A 14,503-nucleotide genomic window follows, 5' to 3' on the forward strand; every position below is an offset into this window, starting at 1 on the left:
ACTTCAAAATATTTGAAAGACAACTTGATAATAAAGTACTACTGAACACAAAAATTTGGAAATAGGATGAGATACAGAAGTGCAAGATAAGAACATGCACCTAATAAGTTACAGGCATGTAGTGTCCTCTGTGCCAGAGCCTATTAGGTGACAGCAGAAGAGGCCAGTAGACATTCGTCAGAAGATGGACTACAAGCTGTAGGTATGATGTAAAGGCAAATTAAAATGCAGGTATTTCCACACAAGATACTATAACTTACTCACCTGACTGGTCTGTTCTCTCTCCACACATTAAGCAAAGGCACCTTAGTATCACACTTCAGATGTTAAGCAACTAGTTACAAATTACTTTACAATCAGCCACATACTAACTGCTATGGGTAAAATCAGGCTGGGGGAACACACATACCACCATAATTAATGTCAATGTCATAATTTCATGGCATTGGTCCATCCAAAACAAGATATAACTATTTTGTAACCAATACTACCGATTCATTCCACTTCGAATGAGAATGGAGAATAGAAGTAATACAATGTTTCTGGACAACAGGTTGCCATGTGTAACTTTCAGTGCATGTCATTTGCACTGCTACACCTTCCAATCATCATCTCTACCGTGCACCTAAACCAAAACCCTACACTTATACCCAATACTTGAACTGTATCATCTACTGGGTAACTGAAGACATCAATTAGGTCCTCTGTGAGCCTTCTTAGCCTGAAGAAGGCCACAGCTCTCTTTCTCTCCTTGAGCTTCACATAATCCATTCCAGTTGCCTTTTAGTTGCATGTCCTTCATTTTCGTAATATCTTTCTTCTAGTGGCAGGGTCCCAAATTGGTCATAACGCTCCAGACTTAGCCTCTTGGCAGCTAAATACAAGGTAGTCATCTCTGCCCTCGATTTGCCAGCTATGTTCTTGCTAATGCAGCCCAATACACCACCACTTTTCACCACTGACCAAGGGTCTATTTGCTGTTCACCAGGATGTAAAGCTGTCCTGCCAGCACAGCTTCACCAACTTTCCAAAGGAAGTCTTCACATTTGTCTTGGTTAAACTTTAGGAGCTTTCTACCAGTGCTTTTATCTACCTTTCTTTCTGAGTAGCAGAACTAACCTCCAGCATATCAACTTCTCCCTCTAACAATTGTATAATTAATTTGTTTTCCTTCATCTATAGTTAGATAGGAAAAGGTATTGAGAAGCATCTTAACCAACATGCTAACAAGGAATACATTTGGTACATGTACAATGGCATCAGATAACCACAGATTAAAAAAAGGAACATGACATATTGAGGGACAAAGACATCATACACTAAACAATAAGGCCTAATAACCTTGGAGAACAAGATACACACAGAGATACATACAAGAAGAGTTTTATAACTTGTGAGATGTGTCATAACTGTTAATATGGTCTGAAGAAAGAACACTGTTGCAGCCTGTCACAGAGTCCATTGAATTCCTGGTTTGGCACCACAGAGATTTTTCCCTGCTGGCACAGAGCCCCTCCATGCTGAGGAACAGATGATGAATGCTCCCTGACATGCCGACATAAACTTCCTCTGTCATTACTCCTTCCTCTGTCATTAGGACTCCCTGAATTATCAGTTCTTCACCAATTGCCAAAAAACATTTTATCAATAGCTTGGAAAAGCTTCACATTATGATCAGAAATGTGACATTCTCTTCACCTTCAACTGAAATTCTTAACATTTTCTATGAGCTTGGTGGATTGCCATATGGAAAGGCACCTCCTGAACTGAAGATTCTATGGTGACGGATAAGCTGAGTTTTCTCGGGTCAATAGCAAACACCATTCACATTCCAGAGAAAAGAAACAAGAACCAAGTCCCAAATGTTACAAAAGCCAGTCTTCTATTCTTCACAAATCTCCTCTTATAAATTAATAAAATTTAGTAAGACAGAGGTATTTACTGAATTCACATAACCACTACAGAAGTTGTTTGCTTGGAGGCACCAATTTTTAAGGTGATCTTCACCTACAAAGCTTAATTCATCCTCAGTAATTCATATGGTCTTAGATATAGCAAAGAAATAGAACAAATCCCTTTAAGATGCATGTTTCAGCAACTACCCAAGAGCTTGCACACAGAAGTAGCAGAAGGAATGAAGGATTTCAACATTTGAAAACTCAAATATGAAGTAAGGTCAGGAAGTGGAGCCATAAATATAACCATCAAGATCAGACATCCTTCCATCTCAACACCACACCCTATCAGCTTCAAGATCTGGAGTTCCATGTCAGATGATGAGTAACGTTGTCTTTGTTACTATTTACAGCTTTTAAAAAATCTCAGAAAGAATTAAAAAATTAATCCCTGGTTTAGAAAGATATCCCTTTTGTACATCAAATGCAACCAATACAAACAAGAAAGTAACAGTTCCTGACAAACACAGAGTAAGAATCAATAGATTCCCCCAGCATAGAACTCTTTCAGAACCGATACAGCAAGACTTAACCACCTATACAGAAAACCTCCTATACAGTGGAGGCAATTGGAAATCAGAGCACTCTCTAATTAATCAAAGAGTATTCTTCAAAGATATCAAATAATCAGAGTCTGTTTGCTCTCATTTCAGAAAAATAAGGCATTACCTGTCCCTTTCTTTTTAGGGACTGGAGCATCTCTCTTCCAAAGAAAGGCTGCAAGACCTGGAGTTGTTCTGCCTAGAAAACAGAAGACTGAGGGGTACCTTATCAACACTTGTAAGTACCTAAAGGGCGATGTCAAGAGGATGGGGTGAGTTTTACTGTAGTTCCCAGCGACAGGACAAGAGATAACAGGCACAAGCTGGAACACAGGAAGTTCCACTTGAATGTGTGGAGAAATTCTTTCCTGCAAGGGTGAGGGAGCCCTGGCACAGGCTGCCTAGAGAGGGTGTTGAATCTCCTTCTCTAGAGGTTTCCAAACCCACCTGGTCACGTTCCTGTGTGACCTGCAAGGGGAACCTGCTTTAGCAGGTAACAAATCTCAGTTACCCTAAGTGTATTTTACATCTAAATTAATAGCTTTACTGTGTGGTTTTATTATTCCCTCATACTGCAAAGAAATGTTATTTGTTTGCCCTTTATGCCTGCTGCACTAAAGCAGACAAATTAATCCAATCTCAAAGATAACAGAGAGCATAAACTTTAGGAGGAGGAGAATACGGAAATACAGCATGTTGGCATTTTCCTCAAGTTCACTGATTTCTCATTTGGAAAAGTCTTTCCTCTTCACTCTTCTCAAATGATAATGGGTGATCTATTATTAAAAAAAGGCATTTGGAATATTCTAACATAAAAAATACAAAGTGCATATGGTACACCCACAGCCCTGGAAAAGGTTTAAATATTCTTTGGGTACATTTAGTACCTTTTCTCCCACTACTTTTAGTCATCAGGAGATGTTGAAGACCCTGGGCTTTTGTTCATCTATTGGCTATTCACCTAGCAGCAAGTAAGCTTTTTTCAACCAACTATATCCTTTATTAACTGCATACTGGAGGTTTTTCATCTCAAACCACAAATATTTTTAATCATAATCTTGCAAGATCAATATTTACAATGTAGTAGATATTTTGCAATAGCAGGCACATTTAACACTTGTCATTTTTCAAATTGGGATAAAGTAGGACACAATAAACAGGCAGATTTATTCTTCAAAATCAGACACTTGATAAAAGAAAGCACTCCAGGAAGATAAATGAATACTTTAAAAAAATCATTCTTCACAAACTGCAGATTCTACTGGAGAATAATCCTGTAGAGAGGGTGTGCACATGCACACATACTTTTTGCACATACTGTGTGCACATACACACAGACTCCAATTTACTAACACATACATTCAGCTAGAAGTTGCATCCTCAATGAAACGGATATTCCTCAGTCATCTTATCCAGTTTTTGTCCTCAATAGCAATCCTGATCGGCAAACCCTGACATTTGTTCTATTCTCCTAGTGTGCCTTATCAGATCAAATACTACTATCTACACATAGATACCCAAGTTAGTCATCTAAATCACCTCTGGGAATGATACAGACACACTATTTCCAGGGTGCAATTTGCCTTATCCTGACACATATGGCTAAAACAAATAAAGAGGCACTTGGGATACAACTATCAATCTTTATTAAGCTCTGAATATGCCTAACCCTAAGATCTGCCTGAAGAGATGGATATATACTAGATGAGGTGAACTCTACTTTTCCTGTTTAAGGAAGTTAAGAAAGAAGGGGCCTATTTAATGAATAACTGAACTCTTTGTATATACAGGAACCCTAACCAAATTATGTGAATGCTACAAGTCTAGGCAAGACAAGATATAACCTACTTTTCCATCTGAGCAGTGAGTTTTTAAATGCCTTTTGCTAGCGACAGTTAAGACCAGAAGGCTCAACACTGCTCGAGCTACATTATTTTTCTTCTTCGCTCACCCAGCTCTTACTAAGGTTGTCTCAAAGCTAAAGTATGTTGGCAACAGCACGTTACACAAAACCAATGATACTGCAGTATCACCTCATGTTCTGTACATTGAAGTTCAGAAGAATCCAGTCAAATGCAGGGTCTGACTACATTTTTTTTTCTAAACAAAAGTCCTCACACATAATCTGTACCACTTTCCCACCAGCCATCTACCCTGTGCAGAGCAGTCCTGAACCCCAGCTCCAAACACTGCAGCAAGCAACAAAGGGGACAGAAGAGACCCCAGAACAGAATACCAAGCTCCATTTCCCAGTTCAAATGTCACACCACTGTTTTGTCAGGCAGAAGGGATAACATTCATAGCCAGAAATCAGATTTTGAATACAATGTCCCTGTTCTCTGTACGGAAGAAGTGAAATCAAATTTCAATTCAAAATCTGGTCTATGATTTACAGTGTGACATGCTCCACATTTTAAAAAAAATAATTACAAGATAACTAATAACTGAAGACTAAGATATTTAAAATCCACAGAACTGTTGACTGTGTTTGATATCCATGTGTTCCTACTACATCTGGAACCCAGAAAGACGGAAATCTGGAATTCTCTTGCACAGAACTTTGGTTTTTTTAAGCTGTCAGACGGAATACATTTCACTACATATGGCTTCTCAGATTTCTCTTCGTATTACATCCAGCTTAAAACACATAAGTACGTTTTTGAAGGTGAGAAACTTCAACATCACACCATGCAAACTGATCACCAGTTTTGTTTTATATTTCTTGATACAAAATTATCAGCAGAGGTCTTCCTTCAATGGCTGTTACTGAAGGCACATCATAAACTTACAAAGAAAAAAGGTATTTTGTATATGTGCCCTGACTACTGTTAAACCACAATACAACTATTTAAATTCCAACTACTATTCATGTGCTTGCATATTATAGTCTTACAATTTCAAACAGAAAGCCTGATTCACAGAAATATCAGTGCCACAGGTGTATGTTTGTCAACCTTACGATGACATTTTCTGTGCAAAACTTCCTCTCATTCACACAACACATCAAAGATAATATTTTGCAGCCATTTTCTTAGCCTAACCTGGTGTCTTGTCAGTTTAAACATGTACACAGGACATTATCCCATAAACTAAGTTTCTCCTCTACACAGGCATTAATTATTTACAGTTCACCAAAACAACTTATTTACCTTACGTCTAAGGCCTGGCTCCTTCTAATGTTCACTAAGTAAATGTTAACCGTAAAGTAATTGCCATATATTAAATCTCCTCTCAAAGAGATTACCGGGAAGGCAAAACAACATTTTTGTCTACACTCCTGGGCTGCTTCAAATTGTTTGCTATCATAATATCCACTATCTCTCATGTTTTTTATCTAATCTTTTAGTCATATGAATAAGTGGCAACAAATCCAGTACTTATATTGTCATAGAGAAGTACAGAAAACTCCTGCATCTATAAAAATAATGTTACCATCTACATGTTAATCCACATTTCCTCATGATGATTCTCCAATACACAGCTAGTTTAGCTGTTACTTTTGTTATAAACTTGCCAGTATCAAAAACTAAAGAACATACATTATTAAACTCACATGGATACCTAATTCCCAAACAGCTCAGTGTCTGCTCAAGAAGATACAAATGCATTTACACAGTTTAAGCTCCCATACGTGTTTATAAACTGAATTCTGTGTGTACAAACAAGAGGCAAAAAAGTAACTCAATTAGTCAGAACTGATTCTTCTTTTCCAGTCCATGTAAATGTAAGGTGCTGTAAGACATAAAATTAACCACATGGGGGTTTTTGGTGGTGTGGGTTTGGTTTTTTTGCACTCCCTCATGATCCTGCTGCACTTGCATGTCTTTGAGATGCTCAGCTAACTGATTTAGTCAAAAAGACCCACATCAAGACCCAGGCAAAGAGTTCATGTCTTTGTAAACAGTAATTCCAGTAGGAATGTTTCTGTAGTCCATGAAAATTAGGTATTTTTCTTTTTCTCATAAAGCAGGTTATTAGGCTGGAGTTGGCTTTAGGGACTTTTTAGAATGACTTACTGCAGTAAAAAATTACCAATAGCATTAATCATATTGTTTACTACATGAAGAACAGGGAAAATGCTGACTGTAAATAATACAGGTTTGAGTACGAAGTTTTTCAAGAAGCAAAGCCTGAAAAAAGATCACAGGAATCACAGGACACTGCTATCACAGCTAAATCAGCACATTTGCTATTCAGTGGCCAACGAGATCAGATGTGTGCAGCAAAAAACAATGCTACCCAAAGCTCACCCCAAAACAGAAAATTTCTATTTTACAGTTGCCATCTTAATAATGAATATTCTATTTACAAACTCTGCTTTCCAGAGATAGACATTGACATTCTCCCTTTCCCACCCCCACAGTATAAAAGTCTCATCTCCATAACTTTAGTTCTTAATGTAATTACATTACATGCTTAGCCAACATAAACAAGACACTCCAGGCTAAAGAAACAAACCTCTTCAAATCTATATTTAAAACCTGAATGACTGCAAGAGCTCGTGTAATTAGTTACATGGTTCACACATATGTAAATAAGGTCTGCTTCTAATTCTGCAAACACACATTCCGGATAAATTGCACAGGCTTAATTATCATCAGTTCTTCTCAATTGATCCCACTACTCTGCTATGATAGCTAGCAGGTTTTGTTACTACTTCCTCTGTAAGCTCTCCTCTTAATGTGGGGAGTTTTTAAAACATTCCCAGATAAAAAAAAACTTTTCAAGACCAAACCCACAGAAATTAACATTTTAAACAACTTGAGATTTAGCTTGCTGTTACTTAACATAAATAATAATCAAACAGCAAAGAAACAGAAGCAGAATCGCCATTTTAAAAGCCTAACCTTTGTAATTCATCCCAGCCTACTTTTTTTTTTTTATTAAAACAATTTAGGTATACTAAACAAATCAAGATAATCTGATTTTGGGACACACTTTTCACATCTCCATTGGGAAGGTCTGTAACAATTTACTACTAAATTTGAAAAGGCTTTAAAAGATTTCAGTGTAAGAGATTTTGATGAAATGTCTTTGAAAGGGATTCTAGATGAAATTTCTTTAGTATGATGATCCTAGAAGAAAATGCTCTAACACTGGATCCTGTGTTGCAATACTTTTCCTTTATTTAGGTCAATTATTTTCTTAACATGTATTTGAAACAGTAGTCACGGATTGAAAAATAAATCATTGACTAGAGTCTGAGAAGAGAAGCACATTCACTATAATCTCCACAAATGTGGAAGATTACAAATCCAGAAGCACTCTGCTTAACTAACGTCAGTCTCCAAGCAGTATGGACAGCAATGTACACATGTAACTCACCAGCATCCTGCCAAGATTCATCTCCACATCACTACACCTCTGCTATGACAAGTGTTGTTCTACAATCACATACTGCAAACTATAAATACAACCATCACTAGGTATGAAAAATGGTAAATACAAACTTACAAGCAATTGTTTGTCAGCTCTCTCTTTTGACTTACTGTATTTTTCCTCTTCTGCAATACTTTCCATCCTGCCTTGCCAAGTAAGTTACAAACTTGCTTTTCAGTCCTAAACACCCATGGCAGAAAGCCCAGACCAAACATTTCTTTGGAAGTTCCTCCTGAATGGCTAGGTAAGTCTGAGCAAAACAGATTTTGTATGCAGACAGAGTTCTTGGTCACATGCCTTTTAACACTTTCAATGTGGCTGAGTTTACCCACATAAGCAGCCTCAGTGATTTCAACAGCACCATAACCACACCAATTACCCATGTTACAGCCCCAGGCTGAACCATAGGGGTTTAGTTGCAACTGGCAGGACTGAGTAGCAGGTTAAGAAGCATAAGAAGCTGTACTGCAGCACTGTACCTACTGCAAGTCAACACAGATGGGCCAAGTTCACTGATGTTCTGATTTCTGTGTTTTCTTCAGAAGGCAATAAGCAGACCAAAGTATATAGGTTAGGCACATTCGATACTTTCTCTGACTACTCAACAAAACAAATTGCAAATTGATTAAATAAGTCACTTCTTACATTATTCATACTTTAAAGGGACAAAACACTTCCCATTCCCTACCTGGGAAACAGATACTTAGTGACTAAACTTTGGTTAAACAGTACTTTAAAGAGAAGAAAAAAAAATCATAAATCTAGAAAGCCATAAATTGACCTGAGTGACCTATTGAGCCTGCATCCCCTGCATAAACCTGAGCTGGCCTCATTTAGATAAATCAGAATCAAAGCCACAGAAGACAACCAATACATCCATCAAGAAACTACAACGACAAGCCAGTCTTACACTGCAGGCCTCCCTACACAAAGCAATGCCTAAATGGAAGATGAATCCTTCTGAGTAAAAAGTAAAGTCCCTTGGGAGAGAAGGCACTATATCCACCAGTTCTACTCAGAAACTACCTACAGTATACTTCTACAAAGAATGCTAATTGTCAACAGTTTAATTTATATTGTTTCATCTACCTCCTTCATCCATCATCTGTTCTGCAGCTGGGGCCTCAGGGAATGAATACAAAATTGAATACTAAAAAATTTTAAATTTCAGCAACAAAATGACTTAAAATTATACAGCTTTTTATTGATGTATTTTTGCAGACTGGAACAGATTGAAGCTGTTTCTAGGGAGCTTCTACAGTTGTACACACTGCAAGCAACAGAATTTTGCCTTTTCCATTATTTGTTGTCTATCAAGGTTGATAACTGTTACTAACAGCAGATGTATTTCCACATCACTTCAAACTAGCTTCTCCTTTCTAAAAATTCAGGTCAGAGTGATTCATGTGGCTGCCACAGTGCATGCTCATTAAGAAAATATGTTCTTTAGTTGCAAAAAGAAAAAAATGAAAAAGAAACATCAAGGTAAAACCCTGTTCCATTAAACCCCCTGAAACTGAAGTCCTCATTGTTTAAAGCTAAGGAGAAGGTATTATTTCACAATAGTATTCACATATCAAAAAAACACTCCAGGAATTCCCGATTATATACACAGAACTTGCCAGCACAGCTCAGTTCCTACTAGTCAAGGACTGCTCCAAGGCCCCTCCCCAAGCAACTTCTTCATTTGATAGGAAGTCATCGACATGCTGTAGGAGAACTGCAAACACATTTCCTTGTGAGATCTTTGGTCTGCCCATACTCTAAGAGAGGGAGTCATGAAGGAAAAGCATGTGATTTCAGCAAGACTATTTTCAAAGTAGGTTTAAAAAAACAACCCAAACCACATCATTGCAAATTTGCCAAAGCGTGCCTGAAATCACAGACTTTTCAACATTCACTTCTAAACCTCAAGTTTCCAACCCCAAACTGATCTGGTATGTCACAAGCTTACAAACCTAATGATGCAATAGGACATGATTGCTTCAGGTTTTATAATTCAAAGATTTATCTACTAGGGGAAAAACAAGCAGGCCTTACTGTGAAACAACTCACCGATACTTCTGACGTAAATCTTTACGGCTATTAGTATCTAATCACAGATCAGCAACTCAACAGCGACAATCCATGTTCCCTTCATATGCATTTTAAACAAGCAAACAAACCTTCACTTCTCTGATTAAGGTAACCATGATATTCCCAATTACATCTCAAAGCCAAAAGATATCAACACAAACTTCATGAGAAACAGATAACGAAGAAAGCCACGTGTCTGATGCTGTACGTAGTAGCGTGTTTTAAAAGATTTAAATAGCTCCCTATGAAAACAGGGATTTGGTGACTCAGGAGCTCTGAGTCACCCACGTCCTCCCAGTTCTCTCCACGACGGTAAGAGTAAACTATGACATTTCTGTACACTATATGCCTCCCAACAGGTTTATTTAACCGCTCCAACAGGTATACTGAGGGGAAGGACAGAGACTACACCCACCTTCTCAGCAAGGTCAGGAGAAATCTGAGGCTCTGCTTTGCTATATGATAAAGAACACAGCACAAGAAAGTGCCTTGTGTCCACACTACTCCTTGCAAGCACTCAGATGACCTTGCTCTACATTAGTGCCTCTACCATGCCTCCACAAAATCACTACAGTACGCTTTATTTAGGATTCTAGTATTTCAGTTAGGTAATTCATATGAACAATAAGAATGACCAAAGTTCTAACAGCAAATACTAATGACTAGTAATGAAAGACAAAACTTTTTTCAGAAATACAGGATTTTTGCTTCATGACTTTAACCACTTCCTACGAGTTAAATGTTGGAAGGATGTATTGGTGGCATCAAGGGATTACACCATAGGGTTTTATGCAATTTACTCAAAAACAGCAGCATCAGAGACTGTCAGAAAGACTATAATGTACTAAAAGACCCTGACTAAGGGCCTTTCCAAAGTTTCTGTCCTTGAAGGAAAGGAATCAAGAAGGGCAAAAGGAGAATGAAACAAACCAAGTTCAAATGAACTAGTATGATTTAACTTGAAGAGACAGTAGTGCACTTCTGCTCACAAATTTCAGTCACAATTTCTTGCTTTCTTGAGGGTATTCAACACTTCAGTAGGTATCAGCAATTTTTAAATATGTATTTAATGGTATAATTCTATGATGAATTTAAGCCAATCTAAGACTACATTATCTCCAAATAGAATGGACCCACATTAAAATAGTTGTGCCAGAAACTACATAGCTAGCAAGTAAGGACACAAAGTCAGCAAGACTACCTCACGGCAAAGTTTTGTGGGATGCCTAAACCAGTGTAAAACCTCCCTGCTGACCCAGGGAAGGTCTCACTCCCCACTGCCTTCCTCTAGCCTTGCTTCTGACAGTGAAGTTTCCTCTTCCTCCTCCCCAGAAGCTTTAATAGGTTTCACATCTTTTGCGATGCTGACTCAATTCACTAAGCTATTTGAAAATCACTGTCTCTTCTGCCAGCTAGCTAGCTCATTGAAGGATACCATAATACAAGTCACAGTCACCAGAAAAACCCTGGCAAAAGCAGACAAGGACAAGCTGGTAGCATAGACAGAAGCAAAGGAGAACAGGAACTCCAACTTCTGCCAAGGCTAAGCCATTCAAGCCTTCTTCTCCAACTTCCTTCACATCCCCCAACCACATGATTGCTAAAGCTGACACAAAGAGGAGGTGTGAACACACAGTCAGAGACTATTACCCTCAACAGTCAGAGCTCACCCAGCCTGCACCAGCCACAGAGTCATAGGCACTCCAAACAGGCTCAGCACAAGACATGAGAGGAGTACAGCAGTGACACATATCACAAGAAGTCACAGAGTTCTTTGCCTCTTCATCACCTAGCATGGCAATATCAGGCACAAAAAGTGGGATTATGTGCACAAACAAGCCACACGTACATTTAACAGAGAGACAGAATTCCGTTGAGTAGTTACAATGGTGGAAAAAAAACCCCAACTATATACATAGAATGGATAAAAGCACAGGGAAAGATAAGGGGGAAAAGTTGCCCAACATAAGCAAAAGTAAGTCTACAGCAATGACAGACAAGTGGTCACTCAAGTAAAGAAAAACAAAAGAGTACATGCCTTGGTCTGACAATAGGAAGTAAGGTTTTACTGAGCTTGTTTAGTACTGGCACCCTAATAATGAGGGGATTTAATATGGACACACAGAGCAGGAGTAGGCAGGTGACAATGGAGCTGAAGCATAAGTGCAACTCTGAAGAACTGGAGATGGCGCATCAGGAACCTCACCCTCCCAAGCCTGAGCAGGCATGGCTGTGGCTGGTTAGCACTTCCTGCACCAGCTGCCTGCCCCCCTTCACCCCCTACATCTGCTCAAAAGTGAGTGACCCCATCAATGCTAACTGTAGATTGTGCTACCTCCACATGAACCCCAAGCCCTGGGCATTTTCCACCCAGTCATGTACCACCCATGTTGTCCCCTTTCCTCCCATTTCCCACATTGCCCTCCTACTCAGAGCCCCTACACACCCCAGCAGACTCCTCATCCCACACGGCCCCAGCAGAGCTCCTTCTTCACACACGGCCCCCCTACACAGACCATCACTGCCACTCCCTCTGTAGACGCTGTTTCCTTACACTCTGTCGTCCCTCGCAGCCTGTCCCTCAGCTGTCTCTTATAATCACCTTCCACAGCAGCCCCGGCCCCAGCCCGACGCTCTCCCTGCAGCCAGTTGCCCACAGCTTGCCGCTCCTTATCACCCTCTGTGGCCCCCAAGACCCAGCCTACCCCAGCATAGCCCCTTCCCCATCCCCTGCGCGGCCTGTCACCCTGCAGGCGTCAGCCCCACTTCCTGCTGCCCCTGAGCGGCCCCAACGCCCCGCCGCTCCCCCGTGGCCGGTCCCCCCCACACCACCCCGTTCCCGGCGGCACCTGAAGCGCGGCGAGTCCTTCAGGCACTCCTCGAAGTCTACGGTCACCTTCATCCTCCCCTGCGGCGGGGCGCGCCGCGGCCGCCGCTATCGCTGCTATGACTGCTGCTGCTGGCGGGGAGAGCCAAAGCCAGAGGCCGGCCGCCGGGCGGGGCTAGGCAGGGGCGGCGCTCATGGAGCGGCGGCGAGCCCAGCGACGGGGCGGCTGTGATGGACCGCCGCGCCCAGCAGCCCCCTCCGCCCGCCTCCCGCGCCCAGCCGCGACTGACTGCGCGGGCAGCCAGTGAGGGGACGCTGGGCGCTGAAGCAGCCAATGAGATGCCGGGGAAGGCGGGGCTGCCCCGACCCGGCGTAGGGCGGGGAAAGGGCGGCCAGCCCGTCCAGGCGCAGAAGCAGGGGAGCGCTCTGGCCAATCACGGGGCGAGAGGACAGGAGAACCGCCCAATAAGTGAGCTACTCAGAGCAGTCAGCCAACCTCCCGGTGCCGCAGGGTCACTTCCTCACCGGCCACCCTGCAGAATGACAGCGCGGTAAGCCAACGGGAAAGCCGCATCGGCCTCGCACCAGTTGGCTAGCTCCATGGCCAGGGCTGCCCGCAGGGCCAATCCCAGCGCTCATAAACACTGAGGGGGCGTTTGCAGCGCTGCGATAGGCTGGTGCGCCCGTCGCTCGCGGGGCGGGGCGGGGCAGTGCCCGTGAGGCGCGGGGCGGGGCGGGGCAGTGCTCGTGAGGCGCGGCGCGGCGCGGGCGGCGGCCGCCGCTCGTTAGTTTAAACAATTAGAGCTGCTCGTTAAGCGCGGGAACTTTCCCTTGAAAGACGAGACCTGCGAGACCCGCTGGTGAGCCTCACCCCTCTCCCGAGCAGGTGAGGCCCAGTCGCGGGCGGCCCGCGGCCCCTCAGCCGCCAGCCTGGAGAACCGCGGCGACCCCGCCGAGCTCTCTGCAGCGGCCGCAGAAGGCGAGGCCGCCGCTCCCGAGGGCAGCCGGTGCCGCCTGGCGGGGCTGCGGCAGCAGCTGCCGAGGCACCGCGGAGAGGCTGCTGCTCCGGCCTAGGTCCTACAGAGAACCGTGGATGTGCGTTACCTGGGCGAGACTCAAAGGTGTCTTTGAAGGAGAAACCGTATCGTGTGTGCACGTTTGGGTTTTGGAGGGAGTGTTTGCCTGAGAATACTTTTTGAAGGCTTTTCAGACAGCAAAAGGGCTGTATCAGAGAGCGAAAGGGACCGTCCTGGTCCTCTCCTACTGCATTGCGAAGGACCGTGGAACATTGTAGATTTGTGATCTCTTACCAGAAAAAGAGCTTTAACAAGTTTGTCACTGCTTAGGGCTCCCAGATGTAAACACGACAAAAGCAAAGGAGTGTCAGCCATGCCACTCCTGCTCAAGGGGAGTAACAGAGGGTTATGACTTACTTTTAAAATTCACCTTGGCAGGGAAGCAGTGTCACACCCAGTTGCAAACTCTGTCCTGCACTTGTAGAGACACAGTGCTGGAAAACTGATGTGAGCTGACTGACATTCACTCACAGCTCCTCCAGGAGCCTGCTCACCCCCAGCAGTCTGCACCCCCTCTGCCCTGCCCCATCACCTGCACCAAGCTTCATCTCTGAGTTATGATCCCTTTTTCTCATTCTGTGGAGGACAACAATGTGGAGGAATGGAAGGGAAAATAAGACTTTTTTCTAAGCAGCAGAATGCTCTTAC

General features: G+C 42.3%; 1 protein-coding gene across 2 annotated transcripts in view; it reads right to left on the reverse strand.

Annotated features, from left to right (window-relative positions):
• The window catches only part of ACAP2 (ArfGAP with coiled-coil, ankyrin repeat and PH domains 2), a 61,721-nt gene extending 48,748 nt beyond the window's left edge, over nucleotides 1-12,973 (reverse strand). For both annotated transcript variants that reach the window (XM_062005379.1, XM_062005378.1), the window contains exon 1: nucleotides 12,802-12,973. In XM_062005379.1, the coding sequence (XP_061861363.1) occupies nucleotides 12,802-12,854 (53 nt within the window). In that variant the 5' untranslated portion in view covers nucleotides 12,855-12,973. The remainder of the gene's footprint in view (nucleotides 1-12,801) is intronic.
• Between the last annotated feature and the right edge of the window lie 1,530 nt (nucleotides 12,974-14,503).

This window comes from Colius striatus, chromosome 12 (assembly GCF_028858725.1).
Source record: "Colius striatus isolate bColStr4 chromosome 12, bColStr4.1.hap1, whole genome shotgun sequence".
Taxonomy (NCBI): Eukaryota; Metazoa; Chordata; class Aves; order Coliiformes; family Coliidae; genus Colius; species Colius striatus.